Raw genomic sequence first — 19803 nt, 5'->3', positions numbered from 1 at the left:
TAAGGCTGGGGATATGGCTCAGTTATCGAGTGCCCTTGAGGTGCATTCAATCTCTGGTGCCCACCCCCTATCCCCCAAACAAAGTCTTGCTCAGGGGTACTAAAATAATTTTCTTGTTTTAACAGTGCATGAATGAAAAGGAATTTGAGCCAAGTGCGGGGGGTGGGGGCCGAGGGGGCGGGGATGGGGGCTGTAATCCCAGTGACTCAGGAGGCTAAAGCAGGAAGATTATAAGTTAGAGGCCAGCCTCAGCAACTTAGTGAGACCCTGTCTCAAAGTAAAAAGGGCTAGTAGGAATGCAGCTCAGTGGTAAAGCACAAAGTGCCCCTGGATTCAATCTCCAGTACCAAAATAAAAAGGAATTTGGTATGTCTAACAATATGGATGACTCTTAAAACATGCTAGTGAAAGAAGCCACATATAATAAGAGGATATGTGATTCCATTTATGCGAATCCGAGAACTGGCAAAACTAAGCTGTCCAGCATGGATACTTAAGAGGGTGAGTCTCCCTGGGCTCTGTCCAGGTGACATAGGGGAGCATAGCACTCTTCCCCATGATGTACAGTTCCTTGGAGATGTAGCTGGCCTTTGTGACTGTGCCTGCATATTTCTACAACTTCTCAAGAGTCTTGTGGACTATGACTGAAGAGGCAAACTATGCAGGAAACAATATTTAAAAAAAACAACAAAAAACCCAACTAATCTGGAGTGAATGAAATCATGAATAGTTACTTGGCGGAGTGGAGGCTTAGGTGGGGGGAAGCACTTTATAGGTGAAGGGTAGCAGCATACAGAATGGTTCTGAAGTAGGAATGAATTTAGACTTTTTGAAGAGCACAGAAAGTCATGTGACTGAAACAGTGAAAGAGATGTAGAGAACTGGAGGAGTGATCAGGAAGCAGCAGAAGCCAGGTAAAAATTGTAGGCCAAGGTAGGACTTGAGGCTTAGTTCAGGGTATTGTGTATGTCATTGTAAGTTAAAGAATGAATTGTGTCAGGTCAAGCATGAAATTAGGAAGCAAGATCAGTAAAAAGGATTGTTGGAAGCATAGTTAGTTAGTGATGGTGGTCTGGATAAGGATAGGAGAGGTCAAAATTTAGAGAACTGATTGGAGTAGGAGGTATCTTGTAGGTAGAGCTAATGGGAATTATTGTGGAGGGTGAGGAGAACAGGAAGATTTTAATGATGACGCATAGGTTTTTGGATTCTAAGGTGATGGTAGTGCTTTTCTCTTTCCTTTTTTTTTTTTTTTCCTCTTTTTGTTGAGGTAGGGAGTGTTTAGGGAAGAATTAATATGGGAGTGGGAAATGTTTTATGAGATGATTGTTTAGATTTATGTGCTCATCAGAAAAATACTGTTTTTCTAACTTTTTGCTTTTATACCTCAATTATTGAATTGTTGTAAGTGGTGGTACATTTTATTGTATGTTTAGAATTGATCCTTTCTTCCCTTTGTGCTAGGATGTCTGAATTGATTGAAAAAGAAACTGAAGAATATCGTAAGGGAGATCCAGACCCATTTGATGATCGACATCCTGGTAAGATGTTTTCTTAAGCTTGGGTCTTTTTTCCTTACAAAAGAAAATTGTTAATAATATTTTTCAATTGAAATAGCATTTTCTTGGGGTTGGGGTTGGGGTTGTGGCTCAGCAGTAGAGCGCTTACCTAGCATGCATGAGGCCCTGGGTTTGATCCTCAACACCACATAAAAATAAACAAAATAAAGGTATTGTGTCCATCTATAACTAAAAAAATAAAATATTAAAAAAAAAACAAATAGCATTTTCTGTGGTAAGTTTTAAGACCTTTTATTTATTACAATATTTCTCAAGGTGAGGGCAATGAAGAAAAGTAAATACCTGGAAAATGGAAATGTTTGTGATATTTATAGGTCAAATAAAACATAATTAACTTAAGGGAGTTAAATTAGGTATACCTTAGTTAACTCAGTTACTGTACTTACAGAGACTTGAGAAAAAGATTTCCCCTTCTGATTTACTTATTTAAAGTTTTTTTTTTTTTTTAGTTGTAGATGGACACAATTTTTTTTAAAATTTATTTTTATGTTGCTGAGGATCGAACTAGTCACATGCTAGGCAAGCACTCTACTACTGAGCCATAACCTCCCAGCTCCCGATTTATTTATTTATTTATTAAACCAGAAAGGGGTTTTACTCTATGCCATCATCTTCCTAATGATAATTATCATACTTGTAGGGAAATAACAGTTGAAAATGTATTCATGCTTTGCTTTTAGTTAGAATGTTAGTATTTGGAACCGAATAAACAGCAGTCTATTATGTTTGTGTCTCTCTTGCTCTTTTTTTTTTTTTTTTTTTTTCTTTTTCTGGTGGTGTTGGAGATTGAATCTAGGGCAGTAGATATGCTAGGCAAGTGCTCTGTTACTGAGCTAAATGCCCCAGCACTATAAGTAAACATCTCGATGTCTGCTTTAGTAAGTCTTGAAAGCTAAAGTATGCCTCTTGTATCAAACCATTTATTTATTTTTGGTGGAGGCTAATTTAGAATCATGCTGAAACAAGCCTGCTTTGGCATGAAGTTTGCTAAAATACAGGATTATATGGGACTTGAGATTTTTGCCATTTTACTTTTTTTCAAAGGTAGATTACGAGTGGGCAAAGCTTAAGTCATGAATGGTCTCAAACCGCATACATACTCTAGTTAGAAGTAGTCCTTTGTGGAGAGGGTCTGAAATTTTGTGTATATAGAGAGAGCATAAATAAATAGGAGCCATAAAAATAAGAATATTGTGTTTCCATCTGAATGTTAGTAATCTAGGCATTTCAAATTGAGTATTTAATTGTTTAAGTGATGTTATATGCTACTTTTGTCCTAGACTTTCCTACACAGTTCTGGAATATTCAGTTAACCCACATCTTCAGTAAGGCAATAGAGCATGAAGGAAATACCAATGTGAATGTGAAATCAGAAATTAAGTTAATACATGGGATTATCAAAAGAAAAAGATGATCATGCATAATGTCATTATTTTGGGAAGGAAGAAGTAGTAATGAGGAAGAAAGGAGAGAAAAGTAAAAGATTCAATTTTTTCTCTCTACCTCTTAATGTTAAACAATATTTGACATTGACATAATTTTTAAAAAAAATAAAAATAAGGATTTTGGTTTCACAACTTTATAAACAGTGAAAATTATGTAAAGTCCTCATTTGTTTTTATGATTCCATTATTTAAAAAAAATTTTTTTTAGTTGAAGATGTATGTAGAGTACCTTTATTTTATTTATTTGTGTGGTGCTGAGGATCAAACCCAGTGCCTCATATGTCTCTGATGTGCAAGCACTCTACCATTGAGCCACAACCCCCCAGCCCTATGATTCCATTCTTGTAACTGTGAATTACTTTGAGATAGTGATTATAGGTTAGTCAAAAACTTCATACCAGGCTGCAGCACACCATAATTCCAGCAACTCTGGAGGCTGAGGCAGGAGGATTCTAAGTTCCTGGCTAGCTTAGCAATTCAGCAATGTCCTGTCTCAAAAAATCAAAAGGACTGGGGATGTAGCTTAGTGGTAGAACATCTCTGGGTTCATTCCCCAGTACCAAATCAAACTGAATCAAATTAAACAAAACCCCAAAACAAAACACAATATCAGCAGCTCACATCTTTTCTTCATTTTATATGTATTCTTTTGTAAATTTATGTGCTCCGAAAGGAAATGAAATAGAAGGTATCTGTTTTCAAAATTAACCAATAATTCTTTCAGTCATTTGCTCATTCATTTACTTTTAGCCTGTGCATTGAGTAGCAACACCTGGTCTCTTTGCCACCTTTCTTTCCCTAACAGGTAGGGAGTTAAGATGGTCAAGGTTACTTTATCTTTAGGGTTGATGATTACTTAGTAGGATTCACTTCCGTTACTCCTACCTTGGGTGTTCTTACAGGTTTGAGGATGTATTGCTGCTGCTGTTATTATAATAATTGAAGGAGAGATTAATTTGGAGCCTATCTTCCCGCAAAAGAAATATGCTTCCTACCTTTCTGTGGCTGTGGAGTCATGTTTTTTTTTTTCTCTCTCAGGCGCCTTTAAGATTCTTTTGCAAATCTTAAATATCCTTGGTGATACTGGTATGGATCCATTATTCAATTTTTATTTCAGTGTTGTCATGTAGGCAGTATACTGGGAAATGGGAAGGTTAGAGCAATGTCTCAAGTTTTTGTATATTGTCACTTTTAAATTTACAAAGTATTTCTTATGAAATCTAATTCAGAATAGGAATCTTGTGTTTCTTCACTTTTTCAGCATTTTATTAGTACTTATAACAACTCAGGTGCCATTCCAGAGATCTAAGTTACTTGACTGGGATGACTTACTCATTCCTTTGTTCCTCCCCTCTTCTTTTGGTAGGTCGAGCTGATCCAGAATGTATGCTGGGCCACTTGCTGAGAATACTCTTCAAGAATGATGATTTCATGAATGCAGTAGGTTTGCTTCTTACTTTTCTCCAGAGATTATCATCAGCAGATGCTGTACCTTTATAAATTTATTTTTGTAAATAATTTGCTTTCACTGAAGGCCTTGGCAAAGTCGGGAGAAGAGTGGGTAGATTTTTATTTGGTGTTCACTCAGTTGAAATAAGAGTAATCAGGGGCTTCTTTCTCTTCTCATTCTTGGGCAAGATGATTTTCTAGTTGTGACCATAGGAGTTCTTTTGGGCTTTTACATGGAAAAATAAGGATGATGTATGTGGTATGATTCTGCATTAAAACAATGTTGTGTGTGTTGGATGTGTGTTTAAGGTGCATCATCTAATTCAGGGCTGTTGTGAAGTAACAAAAAAACTGTATTTCACAACTTCTGAATTTAGTAATAGCTCAATAAATTGTGGCTGTTAGGTTTGTTTGGAGGTGGAATGGCATGGTGCTTGAGAGCATTAAGTATGAAAGGTACTTTGATACAGAGCCTGCCTGGCACATAATGAGAACTTGATGAAACTTAGGTGTTATTGTTATCATCTGTATTAGTATTGATTCCTAAATTAATTTTTCTATCACCAGTGTCTCTTCTCAGCTTCAGGTTACTTTCAACTGCCTTCCAAACATTCCCAACCTGGATATGTCCCACAGACAATGAATCTGCATCCCTTTTTGCTTCATAGTCTGTTTCTCATGTTCTGTAACTCCGTAATGACGTCCTTGTATAGTCAGGTATCCTTTACTCCTTCAAGTTCCTTTGTTCAATGAATTTATTAGGTTGTATTGTCCCTTCCTCCTCAAAAGTGAGAGGTTCTTTTATTTCCTTCTGCCTTTGTTGCCAGACCTTGGTTTAGCCACTACCACCTCTCACTGGGTTACTACAATACCTTCTTAATTGATTTCTTGTTTTGTCCTGCTCTAATCCATTCTTCATTTTATAACCCGGAAATCTTTCTAAAATACTCAAACTCATCATGGAATGCTGAATATCCTTTAATAGTGTCTCATTGCCCTTAGAATAAAAATTTAAATTCCTCAGTTTGGTATTAAAAACCAAACTTGTCTTTGGCCTTTCTACTCTTCAGCTTCATTTCTTGACCTTTGGCCCTCCTCTCCTTAATTACTCTCTACTTGTCTTTTTTGTTCTGATTTTTAACTTTGAATCCTTTTCTTTCTAAACCTTCCTTGAGTCTTTTGCATGGGTTGTATGGCTTCCTAACAACCTTTTGTAGCATCTTTAAGCTTTTTTTTTTTTAAGTACTGTGGATTGAACCCAGGGCCCCATGAATACTAGGCAAACTCTAGCCCTTTTTATTTTTTCCCTCTAGCTTTTTTTTTTTTTTAATATTTATTTACTTGTGGATGAACACACAGTATCTTTAATTATTTTTATGTGGTGCTGAGGATTGAACCCAGTGCCTCACACGTTCGAGGCAAACACTTTACCACTGAGCTACAGCCTCAGCCCCTCCCCCAGCTTTTAAAAATTAAAAAAAAAAATTAAGTATTTATTTTTTAGGTGTAGTTGGATACAATGCCTTTATTTTATTTACTTATTTTTATGTGGTGCTGGATGTGCTAGACGAGCGCTTAACCACTGAACCCCAGCCCCTAAAATGAATTTAAAAAAAAAGTTTATTTACTTGTAGATGGACAACAATACCTTTATTTTATTTATTTATTTTTATGGGGTGCTAAGGATTGAACCCACACATGCTAGGCAAGCATTCTACCATTGAGTTATGTATGCCCCAAGCCCATTTCTCAGCATTTTAAATTTTTTTATTTTGAGACTGGGTCTTGCTGAGTTGTCCTAGCTGGCCTTCAACTTTTGATCCTTCTGCCTCAGCCACTTAAAAGCTGGGCTTGGAGGCATGTAGTATCCTGTACTCAGATACTATGTTTTTGTGTCACCTCTGTTGGATTGTAAGCCTTTGTTGATGAGACTGTGTCAATAATTATTTACTGTTGTTGTACTCAGCACAGAAAATAGTAATGGTAACTATTACTACTTAATAGTAGATATTCAATAAAAACTAGGTGTGTCAAAAGTTTTATTGTTGTATATGTACACATAATTTATTATAAAATTCAAGTTTTTCATTAACTATTGTCAAATCTGGGGCTTATCTTGACTTATTTTATACTTCTGAAGAAGTATATATTTATGCTTTTTTTTTTTTTGGCACTAGTTGCTGTGGCACATGCCTATAATCTCAGTGACTCATGAGGCTGAAGCAGGAGGCTAACAAGTTCAAGGCCAGCCTGAGCAACTTAGACCCTGTCTCAGAAATAAAATGGGCTATGGATTTGTAGCTTATTGGTAGTGCCCCTGGGTCCAGTCCCTAATACAGGGGTGGGAGAAGTATATATAAGTGTGAGGAGGTGTTTTTTTTCCAATATCCTTTGAGCCTTAATTTCCTGGTTGCTGAGTTGTTTTTGTGTGTGTGTGTGGGGGGTATAATTTGACTTTTTCAGCTGTAGAAGAAACTATACAATCTTGGCTAAAAAGAAAATCATAACTTCAATATTTTTTTGTTTGGTATTAGGGATTGAACCCCAAGGAGTGTGTTACCACTGACCTATATACCCAGCCTTTTAAATTTTTTTTTTAATTTTTATTTTTTGGTACCAATGATTGAACCCAGGGCGCTTGACCACCGAGTCACATTCCTGGCCCTTTTTATGTTTTATTTTGACACAGGGTCTTGCTAAGTTGCTTAAGGACTGGCTAAGTTGCTTAGGGCCTGGCTAAGTTACTTTGAACTTGTGCTCATTCTGCCCTAGCCTCCCAAGCTGCTGGGATTATAGGCATGTGCCACCAAGCCTGACTATTCTTTATTTTTTAAAAATTTTTTATTTATTCTTTTTAGTTATACATGGCAGTAGAATGTATTTTGACATATCATACATACATGGAGTATTCTTTATTTTTGAGACATGATCTCCCTAAGTAGCTGAAACAGGCCTCGAACTTGTTATCCTTTTGCCTCAACTTCCTAAGTCATTGCTGAGATTACAGGCATGCACCACTCTGCCTGGTCATAACTAATTTATAATAATTAAAAATTTAACAGTTGTTGGTATGGTATTCTTTCATGTCTTTTAAGAAAAGTGATAGGAATATATTCAGAATTTTCAATAATTTTCCATAATTTGGGTTGAAATAGTCTTTTTTTTTCTTTACAGCTGGTGAATGCATATGTGATGACAAGCCGAGAGCCCCCATTAAACACGGCAGCTTGCAGACTGCTACTGGACATCATGCCAGGGCTGGAAACTGCTGTTGTTTTTCAAGAAAAGGTACTCGCTAAAAAGAAAAGTCATTGTTTCATTTTTAACTGAATGATGATCTGTTGGACTTGTCTTTCTTGTTATGGCTTTTTCTTATCCAAATAGCAATGTATGTTATAGAAATTTAAGAAATCCAGATACACAAAAGAAAAATTTAAATAGCTGTTCACAGTACTTGCTGCATGTGTGCTATGGTATTTTTTTTTAATCTTAAGATCTTGTTTTTAAAATAAAGTTATGATTTTATCTAAATTCTTACTCTTTGATGAGTGAGTCTTTCCCAGTGATAACTCTTATTTTTCAAGGAAGTCCATCCTATTCTTGGTAGTATTTAATATTCATTCAGCTAATACCTGAAGACAGTTTTTTGTGCAAGGTTCTGGAATGTTTTATCATCAAGTTAGGAGCTTATTACATTTGTCATGTATGTATTTGGGGACAGGCAGACATGCTCAACTGGTAATTTAGGGTGAAATAAGTGATACGTAAACAAGAAAATGTGAATTAGAGTTCAATCCCCAGCACCACATAAAACAAAGTAAAGGTATTGTGTCCACCTACAACTAAAAAAAAAATTTTTAAAAATAAGTACAAATTATTACAAACAAATCTTTACTCCTCACACTTCAGATAGAGCCCTAATATCCAGAGTATACAAAGAACTCAAAAAATTAAACAATAAGAAAACAAATAACCCAATCAACAAATGGGCCAAGGACCTGAACAGACACTTCTCAGAGGAGGACATACAATCAATCAACAAGTACATGAAAAACTGCTCACCATCTCTAGCAGTCAGAGAAATGCAAATCAAAACCACCCTAAGATACCATCTCACTCCAGGAAGATTGGCAGCCATTATGAAGTCAAACAACAACAAGTGCTGGAGAGGATGTGGGGAAAAGGGTACACTTGTACATTGCTGGTGGGACTGCAAATTGGTGAGGCCAATTTGGAAAGCAGTATGGAGATTTCTTGGAAAGCTGGGAATGGAACCACCATTTGACCCAGCTATCGCCCTTCTCGGTCTATTCCCTAAAGATCTAAAAAGAGCATACTATAGGGACACTGCTACATCGATGTTCATAGCAGCACAATTCACAATAGCTAGACTGTGGAACCAACCTAGATGCCCTTCAATAGATGAATGGATAAAAAAAATGTGGCATTTATACACAATGGAGTATTACTCTGCATTAAAAAATGACAAAATCATGGAATTTGCAGGGAAATGGATGGCATTTGAGCAGATTATGCTAAGTGAAGCTAGCCAATCCCTAAAAAACAAATGCCAAATGTCTTCTTTGATGTAAGGACAGTAACTAACAACAGAGTAGGGAGGAAGAGCATGAGAAGAAGATTAACATTAAACAGGGATGAGAGGTGGGAGGGAAAGGGAGAGAGAAGGGAAATTGTATGGAAAATGGAAGGAGACCCTCATGGTTATACAAAATTACATACAAGAGGAAGTGAGGGAAAGGGGAAAAAAACAAGGGGGAGAAATGAATTACAGTAGATGGGGTAGAGAGAGAAGATGGGAGGGGAGGGGAGGGGGGATAGTAGAGGATAGGAAAGGCAGCAGAATACAACAGACACTAGTATGGCAATATGTAAATCAGTGGATGTGTAACCGATGTGATTCTGCAATCTGTATTTAGGGTAAAAATGGGAGTTCATAACCCACTTGAATCAAAGCGTGAAATACGATATGTCAAGAACTATGTAATGTTTTGAACAACCAACAATAAAAAAAAATTCATATGTAAATATATATCCAAAAAAATAAGTATTTCTGTTTCTATTTTTAAAAAAATTTTTTAGATGATTATGGGCCTTTATTTTATTCATTTATTTATATGTGGTGCTGAGAATCAAACCCAGTGCTTGTACATGCTAGGCAAGTGCTCTGCCACTGAACCACAGCCCCAGCCCCTCTATTGTTTTATTTACTTATTTTTTTGCACTACTGGGGTTTGAACCATGGGCATTCCACCATTGAGCCATATCCCCAGCCTGTTTTATGCTTGTTTAGAGACAGGTTCTCAATAAATTGCTGAGGCTGTCCTTGAACTTAATCCTCCTGCCTCAGTCTTTTGAGTTGCTGGTATTACAGGCGTGTGCCATTGTGCATGGGTACTTTTTTGTGTGTGTCTGTAGTACTGGGGATTTAACCCAGGGATTCTCTGTGACTGATATACATCCCTATCCCTTTTTGTTTTTTATTCTGAGAGAGGGTCTTGTTAAGTTGTCCAGGCTGATCTTGAACTTGTGACTCAGTCTCCTGAGTTGCTAGGTGTGCACCACCATGCCCAGCTTGGTTGCTATATTTTAAAAAATAATATAAATGTCTTGTCTTTTAGCTTTAAAAATTTGCTGAGGAATTTGGTATGCCTCATAGTCTGCTTTATTTTACATTTTTATTTTATTTTTGTGCTGGGGATGGAGCCTGATCTAACCTCCCAGTGCTTGCTTGCTTTATTTATTTATTTTTAGTATTGGGGAGTAAACCCAGGGACACTCTAGCATTGAGCTACAGCCCCAGCCCTTTTTATTTTTATTTTGAGGTAGAGGCTTGCCAGGTGGCTTAGGCTTAGTTGAGAGCCTCATAAGTTGCCTAGGCTGCCCTTGAACTTGTGATCTATCTGCTTTAGCATCTCAAGTAACTGGGATTACCGATGTGTACCTCTGTGCTTGGCTGCTTGCTTTATTATTTTTTATTTAAAAAATTTTTTTTGCAGTTGTAGATGGACCTTTATTTTATTTTTTTATATGTGGTGCTGAGAATGGAACACAGTGCCTCACATATGTTAAGTGAGCACTATGTCATTGAGCTACAACCCCAGCCCTTATTTGTTTATTTTTATGTGATGCTAAGGATCAAACCCAGTGCCTCATACATGCTAGGCAAGTTCTCTGCCACTGAGCTACAGCCCCATCCTTGCTTGCTTTTTTTTTTTTTTTTTTTTAAGTATATGGCAGCGTAACGCATCACAATTCTTATTACACATATAGAACACAATTTTTCATGTCTCTATTGGTATATAAAGTATGTTCACGCCAATTCATGTCTTCATACATGAACTGTGTTTAATGATGTCTATCATATTCCACCATCATTGCTAATCCCCTGCCCCCTTCCTTCCCCTCCCACCCTCTGCCCTATCTAAAGTTCGTCTATTCCTCCCATGCTCCCTCTCTCTACCCCTCTATGAGTCAGTCACCTTATATCAGAAAACATTTGCTATTTTGTTTTTTTTGGGATTGGCTAACTTCACTTAGCATTATCTTCTCCCAACGTCATCTATTTACCTGCAAATGCCATGATTTTATTTTCTTTTATTGCTGAGTAATATTTCATTATGTATATATTTGCTTTATTTTTAAACTATTAGAAATTTAATCTTCTGGGTCTGGCATGATGGGGCATACCTGTAATCCCAGCAACTTGGGAGGCTGGGTTGATAAGTGGCAATAGTTCTTCGAAGACTATAGCCACAGCATCAGGAAGTGGCTTTGTGGCAAGAAAATAAGCATCCTAGCCCACAGAAGTTGTCTTCCGAGCCCCTTTTGCCTCTGGATGAGGAAGCTGTGGACATGGACTATGGTGACATGGGAGTAGATGTAGTGAATGGAGAACAAGAAGCTTCTGGATACTTGGAGATCTCCTTTCATCTTGATTCAGGCCATAAGACCAGTAGTTGAGTAAATTCAGCAACCAAACCTGAGGAAGGAGGATTGAAGAAAAACAAAAGCATTAGGAAGGGGGAGGTTGGAGGATGGTAAATTCAAGGCCAACTTCAGCAATTTAGTGAGTCCCTATCACAGAATTTTAAAGAATTGGGGAATATAACTCAGTGGTAGAGTTTTCTGGGTTCAGTTCCCAGTACCACCACTAAAAAGAAAAAGTATTTACGTGTGTGTGTGTGTGTGTGTGTGTGTGTGTTTGTGTGTGTATGCGCATCTCTCTCTTTCTCTGTCTTTCTCGATCTTTTTTTCTTTTTTGGTACTAGGGTTTGAACCTAGGTCCTACCACATGTTAAGCAAGCACTGAGTTGTATCCTTAGCCCTGTTTTTTTTTGGATACCGGGGATTGAGCCACATCTCCAGCCCTATTTTGTATTTTATTTAGAGATAGGGTCTCACTGAGTTGCTTAGTGCATCGCTGTTGCTGAGACTGGCTTTGAAGTCTTGTGAGCGTATGAGCTTAGACTTGCGCCACTGTGTTGGCCTTTTTTTTTTTTTTTAAGATAGGTTCACTAAGTTGCTCAGGTTGACTTTGAATTATGCGCTTCCTGCCTCAGCCTCCTGAGTAGTTCGGATTACAGGCATGTTCCATAATGCCTGGCTTACTTTGACTTTTTACTTTTTTTTTTTTTTTTTTTTTTTTTAAGAGAGGAGAGAGAGAGAGAGAGAGAGAGAATTTTTTAGTATTTATTTTTCAGTTTTCGGTGGACACAACATCTTTATTTTTTTATGTGGTGCTGAGGATCGAATCCAGCGCCCTGCACATGCCAGGCGAGCATGTTACTTGAGCCACATCCCCAACCCGACTTTTTGCTTTTTGTTTTGTTTTATTTGTTTGGTTTTTTGGTGAACAGGGTCTTATGATATTGTCCACACTGATCTTGAACTCCTGCTTTAGCCTCCCAAGTAGTTGGAACTACGTGTGTACAACTTTGCCTGGTTTCATTTTTTGTTCTTGTTAACAACAGTGAAATATTTCAACTTTTTTTGTTTTGTCATAAGACTGAAATTTTTGCTTATATTTTTATCTGTGAAAGTGGTCCTTTTCTGAATTGTTTTGTTTTTTTCTTTACTGTAGGAAGGAATCGTTGAGAATCTTTTCAAATGGGCCCGAGAGGCTGATCAACCTTTGAGGACATATTCTACTGGACTATTAGGAGGTGCTATGGAAAATCAAGATATTGCTGCCAACTATAGGGATGAAAATTCACAGCTGGTAAGGATCATCTTAGAATGAATTGTAGCATGCTATGGGAGAGTATTCCTAAATTTATTCTTGCTATCTGAATCTGAATAGGTGATTATTTATACCTTGTACTGCAGCATAGTTATATCAATATTTCTTTCTCTTTTTAAAAACCCAAAATTTTGGATCCTGAAGGTTCTTTGCCACCCAGCCTCCTCTATTTTGTTTTTGTTTTTTCCCTTTAATGTTTTATTTTGAGATGGTCTTTTTGTTATTATTGTTTTGGTATTGGGTATTGAACCCAGGGTGCTTTACCACTGAGCCAGATACTCGGCCCTTTTTATTTTGAGACAGGGTCTCTCTAAGTTGGTGAGGCTGGCCTGAAGCTTGCACTCTTCATGCCTCAGCCTTGTGAGTCACTGGGATTATAGATGTATGCAACCATGTCTGACTCTTCCCCATCTCTATTTAAGATTAAGCATAAGGGCTGAGATTGTGGCTCAATGATAGAGCAATTGCCTGGCATGTGTGAGGCACTGGGTTCTATTTTCAGCATCAATATACCAGTAAATAAATAAAATTAATGAATAAAAATGTTAAAAAAAAAAGACTAAGCATAATACTACTTCTTATGGTTGGCCCCCAAAGTAAGTAATTAAAAGAAAAAGTAAAAAAAAAAAAAAAAAGGTTTATTTGAAAAATCAATCATGGTCAGGATTGGTGGCACACACTTGTTAGCCCAGTGATGTAGGAGGCTGAGGTAGGAGGATCACAAGTTCAAAGCCAAAGCCAGTCTCAGCAACTTAGTGAAGCCCTAAGCAACTTAGCAAGAACCTGTCCTAAAATTTAAAAAACTGGGTGGTGATGTGGCTCACTGGTAAAGTGCATCTGGGTTCAATTCCTGGCACCTACCCCCCAAAAAAATTAATCATGTCATTATATACAGTGTAGATAATATCTACAGTGTAATAATTATCTACAATGTAGATGACAATATCTAACAGAATACAACTTATAATAGCTTAAAGTTTGAGAAACCTTTTTGTTTGCCTTTCAAAGGCTTTTTAAAAGAATCCATGATTAAGCCAGATGTAATAGTGTAAGCATGTAATCTCAGTTCTTGGGAGGTGAGGCAGGAGGATTGCAAGTTCAAGATTAGCCTTGGCAATTTATCAAGACCTGGTCTCAAAATAAAAAAAATAAAAAAGAGTTGAGAGTGTAATTCATTGGTGGAGTGTTCACCTCTCATTTGTGAGTCCCTGGGATGAATTTCCATTGTTGGAAAAAAATGTATCTACCTCTTCTGGTTGGATGGTTCAGCCTACCTTGAATCATACCAGATGAATTTTAAATGCCTTTTTGGTGCAAATCTTCTGATTTGAGTTCTTTGGGAAATTATATGGGAATGAAGCTTTTAGCCATAGTATAATTTTATCATCTTATAGAAATCAAATCAACATATTTATCAAATTGTTTGCTTTTACTAGGCATTGTACTGACGGCATTAGTATCCAGTTCTTTTTAAGTGGAAATAAGAATTATTTGTTAAGAATCATTTTAAGAAGTAGAAAAGACAACCCCTTTTACACCGATGTTTGTTGATAGGTGGCAATAGTTCTTCGAAGACTGAGGGAGCTACAGCTTCAGGAAGTGGCTTTGCGACAAGAAAATAAGCGTCCTAGCCCACGGAAATTGTCTTCCGAGCCCCTTTTGCCTCTGGATGAGGAAGCTGTGGACATGGACTATGGTGACATGGCAGTAGATGTAGTGGATGGAGAACAAGAAGAAGCTTCTGGAGACATGGAGATCTCCTTTCATCTTGATTCAGGCCATAAGACCAGTAGTAGAGTAAATTCAGCAACCAAACCTGAGGAAGGAGGATTGAAGAAAAACAAGGCAGCAAAACAGGGTGACAGAGAGAGCTTTAGGAAAGCCAAACAAAAGTTGGGTTTCTCATCTTCTGATCCAGATCGCATGTTTGTTGAGCTATCTAACAGCAGCTGGTCGGAAATGTCCCCCTGGGTGATTGGCACCAATTATACCCTATATCCTATGACTCCCGCTATTGAGCAGCGACTCATTCTCCAATATTTGACCCCTCTAGGAGAATACCAGGAGGTAAGCTTATTGGGAAGTGTATTGTTCACACTTTGGGACTATATATTTCTGGGTTATTTAGTATCACTTTATACATTTTTATGTTTCTTAACTCTACTACAGAAGAAAGAGGCTTTGTCCCAAACTGGTAATGTCTTGTGTAGGTGACTTCTGGTAAAATTTTTTCTTTCAAACTGTGGTCCTATGTTTATTCTTGATGAGGAAGTAGAGGAAGAGGTGCGTCATTTCTTCTTTATTCAATGTGTGAAAAATAAAGCCAGAATTTTAAGATTTATTTTTGGTCTTCTATTTCAGTTACTTCCCATATTCATGCAGCTTGGATCACGGGAGTTGATGATGTTCTATATTGACTTGAAACAGACTAATGATGTCTTGCTTACATTTGAGGCCCTCAAGGTAAAGTTGTTACAAATACTAGGACACTGAGAATTTTATTGGTAGAAACTTTTTATATTTATTCTGCTTTATAGAGTGGGTATAGTGGGTACTGGCCACACTTTTGAGATATTGAAATGTAGCTAGTGCCTTTTAGACATTGAATTTTAAATTTTATTTATTTTTAAATTAACTTATGTTTAATTAACCATATGTGATCAGTAACTACTGCAGTCCAGATCCAGAATATATTAAAATGGAATTGAAATGAGGGAATTTGCCTTTCAGTCCTCAGAAATTTTGAGTTTGCAGGAGGACTGATATAATTGGACTGACATGTGGGATGCACTGTGTGTGTGTGTAAGTTGTGTTAAATTCATGATTATTCTTTGAGCTGTGGGTTAAAACTGGAGGTCAGTTTGTCTCCAGTGGCCCAGAGGTATTGTTTTCAGATGTAACATCGTTCCTGAACATGATGTAATGGAAGACGGGATTTGGATAGTTGCTATTTCTGTTTTTTTTTGTGTGTGGGGAATTATAATGGGTGTCATTATTGAACTGTTTCTGTGCAAAGTCACATAAGGGATAAATAAAAATGAAATATGGACGAACACGGAAAAATCTCAGAAGAGATCCTTCTTATTGGAAAATTATACTGTAGAAATATGGGTGTACTATTTTGTTCAAAAGGAAGACTTCATGATACAAGAGTTAGATGTCTAAGCGAGTAAAAACAAAATGGTTTAAAATAATAATTGATGGGTAATTTGACTTTGTACAGACATTCGGTATAAGGAAAGGAAACCACCAGAGTCTTTGTTGATGGGAGTGAAATGAGCTGGGTTATAGGTTGTCATGAGCCAGATATATTTAAGGTTTTTGTTAATCATTGAGCCTGCTTATTCTGTTTCCTCAATGTACCTATTATGGCAGTGGAATTGCTACTATATTGGAGTGACATTATGAAAAAAACACTTTCATGGCCTAAATGGTAGAGGGTCCTACACATGGTTTAACTGCTTCTTGAAGGAAGAATTGGGTAGAAGCATGGTAGAGACTTGTGTGAGAGATATTAAACAACAACAAAAACAGCAAAAAACAAAGAGAGGGATTGATTCAAACTATATATAAGGATTAGTTTGAGTCTAGGTGTTGCAAGAACTTCTGAAAAGAGGGCATACCTGTAGTTTTTGCCACTGATCTTGACAAAACCTGTAAAGTATTAAATCATGTAGTTTCTAATTTGTGTTGTGTTGTCTGTTCCTGGAAGATAACCTGGCATGGGAAATAGGAGGGGGAGCTCTGGCTCTCCTCAGCACTTTTCACTTTGCTCTGGGTTCAGAGTTGTCAAGCCCCCTACTATTTGCATTGTATTCCCAGCCCTTAAACTGGTCTGCCCAAAGAGGCTAGTGGGATTTGAACAGTAAATGAAGAAAACTTAAAATATAAAAAGCTTTTCAGTTCTATTTAAAATCTATTCTTTTTTTTTTTTTTTTGAGAATTTTTAATATTTATTTTTTAGTTCTCAGCAGACACAACATCTTTGTTGGTATGTGGTGCTGTGGATCGAACCCGGGCCGCACGCATGCCAGGCGAGCGCGCTACCACTTGAGCCACATCCCCAGCCCTAAAATCTATTCTTATTAATTGTAAAAATTTCCAGTTTTGATATTTAGGATAGTTCTTTGGGAATATATTGAGGGTCAATTTAAAGAAGCTAAGTTCAGGACTTTATTAATTGAGTCAATACTGAATCAAAGCTAGAACACAGAACCAATTATATTAAAATAACTTAAGGGGAAGGTTAGCAAAAGTTCTTTAGAGAGGTATGCCCAAATAAAATGACTTTATAAGATTATATTGTTATTTAGCAATATTTTTCTTTTTTTTGTTTTTTGGTACTAGGGATTGAATATAGGAATACTTTACCACTAAACTATGTCTTCAGCCCTTCTTATTTTTTATTTTGAGACAGGTTCTTGATAAGTTGGTGTGGGTCTTGATAGGATGCTGAGCCTGGCTTCAGCCTCCTGAGTTGCTGGGATAACTGGAGTGTACCACCACACCTGGCTTATTGTTTTTAATTTCACAAAAATATTTTAATGGAGTAGGGTTGTTGCTCAGTGGTTTTGGAAGGATTTGGGTTCAATCTCCAGCACAAAACAAATAAACAGACAAACCATTTAAAAGAAACTTTGGTATTAGGAGGGCAGAGAGTAATGTCTTGAAATCTTAAGGTTTTTTTTTTTTGTTGTTTTTGTTTTTTTCATTTCTGTTAATATTGGCTTTTCTTTTCTTTTTTTTCTGTGTGAGAAAGTGGTTGTATACTTAGAGAAGTCTTGTATTTAGCACTTTATCTTACTTTGATGTTCATAGATTTTTGTGATTCTTTCGATTGTTCCATGATAACATGTGTCTTTGTTGTTCAGCATCTGGCATCTCTCCTGCTCCATAACAAATTTGCCACAGAATTTGTTGCCCATGGTGGAGTACAGAAATTACTGGAAATTCCTCGTCCTTCTATGGCAGCAACTGGTGTATCCATGTGCTTGTATTACCTGTCCTATAACCAGGATGCTATGGAAAGAGTAAGTCCATTCAGGTTTATGAGAAAGGGATTGGGTGGGGACAGACTGTTTAAAAGAGCACATTGAGCCAGGCGTGGTAGCACCTACTATAATAGAAGCCAACTGGGGAGACTGAGACAGAAGGATAGAAAGTTTGAGGCCAGGCTCAGCAGCTGAAAGAGGCCCTGTCTAAAAATACAAAATAAAAAGGGCTAGGGATATGATTCAGTAGTGGAGCACTCCTGGGTTCAATCTCTAGTACTAAATAAATAAGATAATCATAGAATAACTTTTGGATGAGGAAAAAATGAATAGTTGAAGAACTAAATTCTAACGAAAAATTGCAAGGAATATGAACAGCCACTTTTCACAAAGCATTTTATAAAAGTAAAATTGTTTAGGAAAGGTTCTAAAAAATTTCTGACTCTTCTTGGAAAATGCAGGATGGGTTGCAGTTCTAGAAGCTTTATTTATTTTTTGCCATTTTTGTGTCATTAAAATTAGGCACTATTCCGATGTTCCTCAGTGGAGTTACATTTAACTTTTTGAATCTGTTTATTGCAAAAATGATAGATGATATTTTGTGTTTATTATGAGATAATTTATGGTGGAGATAGTGAAATCATCCCAGCTCTTCTCAGGGCTATAGTTTTTTCGTGTTTGGTTCTGCTGCTTTTCAGGTTAATCCTCTTTTATGCTTAGTGATTTAAAAAAAAATAAAAAATATGAGCGGTGTTGAACATTTGAAAAGTGAATCGCCCCCAACCCTGAACCCTTAGGGAAGGTCTTGTCATTTCTGAAATGTTTTTCTAATACTCAGTGTGGCATATCTTTTCTGGTAAAGCAAAACTGGCAATTTTTTTTTATATATAAATTGAGCTCTGTCTTTGCTTATTCAGATAATCAGCTGGGTTTGGTGTCAAACAAATCTATAATCCTAGCTACATGGGAGGCCGGGGCAGGAGGATTGCGAGTTTGAGGCTAGCCTGGGCAATTTAGCAAGACTTTGTCTTGAAATAAAAGTAAAAAAAGGATTAGGGATGTAGCTCAGTGTGACACAGTCCTTGCCTAGTAAGTGTGAAGCCCTGGGTTTGATCTCCAGTACAGCCAAAAAAAAAAAATTCCCCTCTTCAATTGAACATTATGCAAGGAGATTGAGAATAGTAAACTAAGCTGTGTATAACAAAATTAATTATAGTTAAGATATAGAAAAAGGTAACAGACCTGGGGAATGCTTTGTCTAACTCATAGCATACATCAAAATACATATAAATAAATTAATGAGTCAATGGAAACTAAACTTGTAGACTTCATAGGCTCATCTACTTTTATCACCTCAGGAAGGGTGATAATTTCTCTGAGCCTCTTCCTCATCTGTTAAGTGGAGATCAGGTATCTATGTAACAGAGCCATGTGAGCATTAAATGATAACATTTGTTGGTACTCAGTATAGGATGAATTAGAATAACTAAATTTAGATAGTTTTCAAAGGATGTGTTCTAAAATTGCATTGTAACTTAAACTAAGAATGATGACTGGGAAAGATCATTATTTTCTGCCAAGGTATTTATACTGATGAATTTTTCATCTCTTTCAAAGAGTCCTTTGCCCACAATTTAAAAAAAAAAACTATTATTATTTTATTTTTTGCAGGTTTGCATGCATCCCCACAATGTTTTGTCTGATGTGGTGAACTATACCCTGTGGTTAATGGAGTGTTCTCATGCCTCAGGATGCTGCCATGCTACCATGTTTTTCTCAATTTGCTTCTCATTCCGGGCTGTGTTGGAACTCTTTGACCGCTATGATGGTCTTCGTCGTCTGGTGAACTTGGTAAGCATTTTTTACCTTCTCTTGGCAGGAGTGCAGAGATCCTGCTTGTTTTGGCTGCTTTTAATAGCATCCCAACGAGGAGAGGAAGCTTCTGATTGGAGGAGTTTTGTTATCATTCTTTGTGTAAATTTTTTTCTCCTCCTTTTGTGGTACTGAGGATTGAAGCCAGAGCCTCAAGAATGCTAGAATGTGGGTGCTGGAGATTGAACCCAGGGCGTCACACAGGC

At 37.0% G+C, this 19803-nt stretch overlaps 1 protein-coding gene and 1 non-coding gene across 3 annotated transcripts in view; both read left to right on the top strand.

The window, feature by feature from the left end:
* The window catches only part of Dcaf1 (DDB1 and CUL4 associated factor 1), a 71458-nt gene that overhangs the window by 15305 nt on the left and 36350 nt on the right, over window positions 1-19803 (top strand). For both annotated transcript variants that reach the window (XM_026383765.2, XM_026383764.2), the window contains 8 exons: window positions 1465-1541; window positions 4392-4465; window positions 7649-7762; window positions 12576-12713; window positions 14289-14801; window positions 15096-15197; window positions 17606-17764; window positions 19397-19576. In XM_026383765.2, coding sequence (XP_026239550.1) covers window positions 1466-1541; window positions 4392-4465; window positions 7649-7762; window positions 12576-12713; window positions 14289-14801; window positions 15096-15197; window positions 17606-17764; window positions 19397-19576 — 1356 coding nt within the window. In that variant the 5' untranslated portion in view covers window position 1465. The remainder of the gene's footprint in view (window positions 1-1464; window positions 1542-4391; window positions 4466-7648; window positions 7763-12575; window positions 12714-14288; window positions 14802-15095; window positions 15198-17605; window positions 17765-19396; window positions 19577-19803) is intronic.
* LOC113179445 (small nucleolar RNA SNORA73 family) lies at window positions 481-674 on the top strand. Its single transcript, XR_003300348.1, has one exon. It is a non-coding gene; the product is annotated as a small nucleolar RNA SNORA73 family (small nucleolar RNA).

Source organism: Urocitellus parryii, chromosome 2 (assembly GCF_045843805.1).
Source record: "Urocitellus parryii isolate mUroPar1 chromosome 2, mUroPar1.hap1, whole genome shotgun sequence".
Lineage (NCBI taxonomy): Eukaryota > Metazoa > Chordata > Mammalia > Rodentia > Sciuridae > Urocitellus > Urocitellus parryii.
This window is presented reverse-complemented; position numbering and strand designations above follow the sequence as displayed.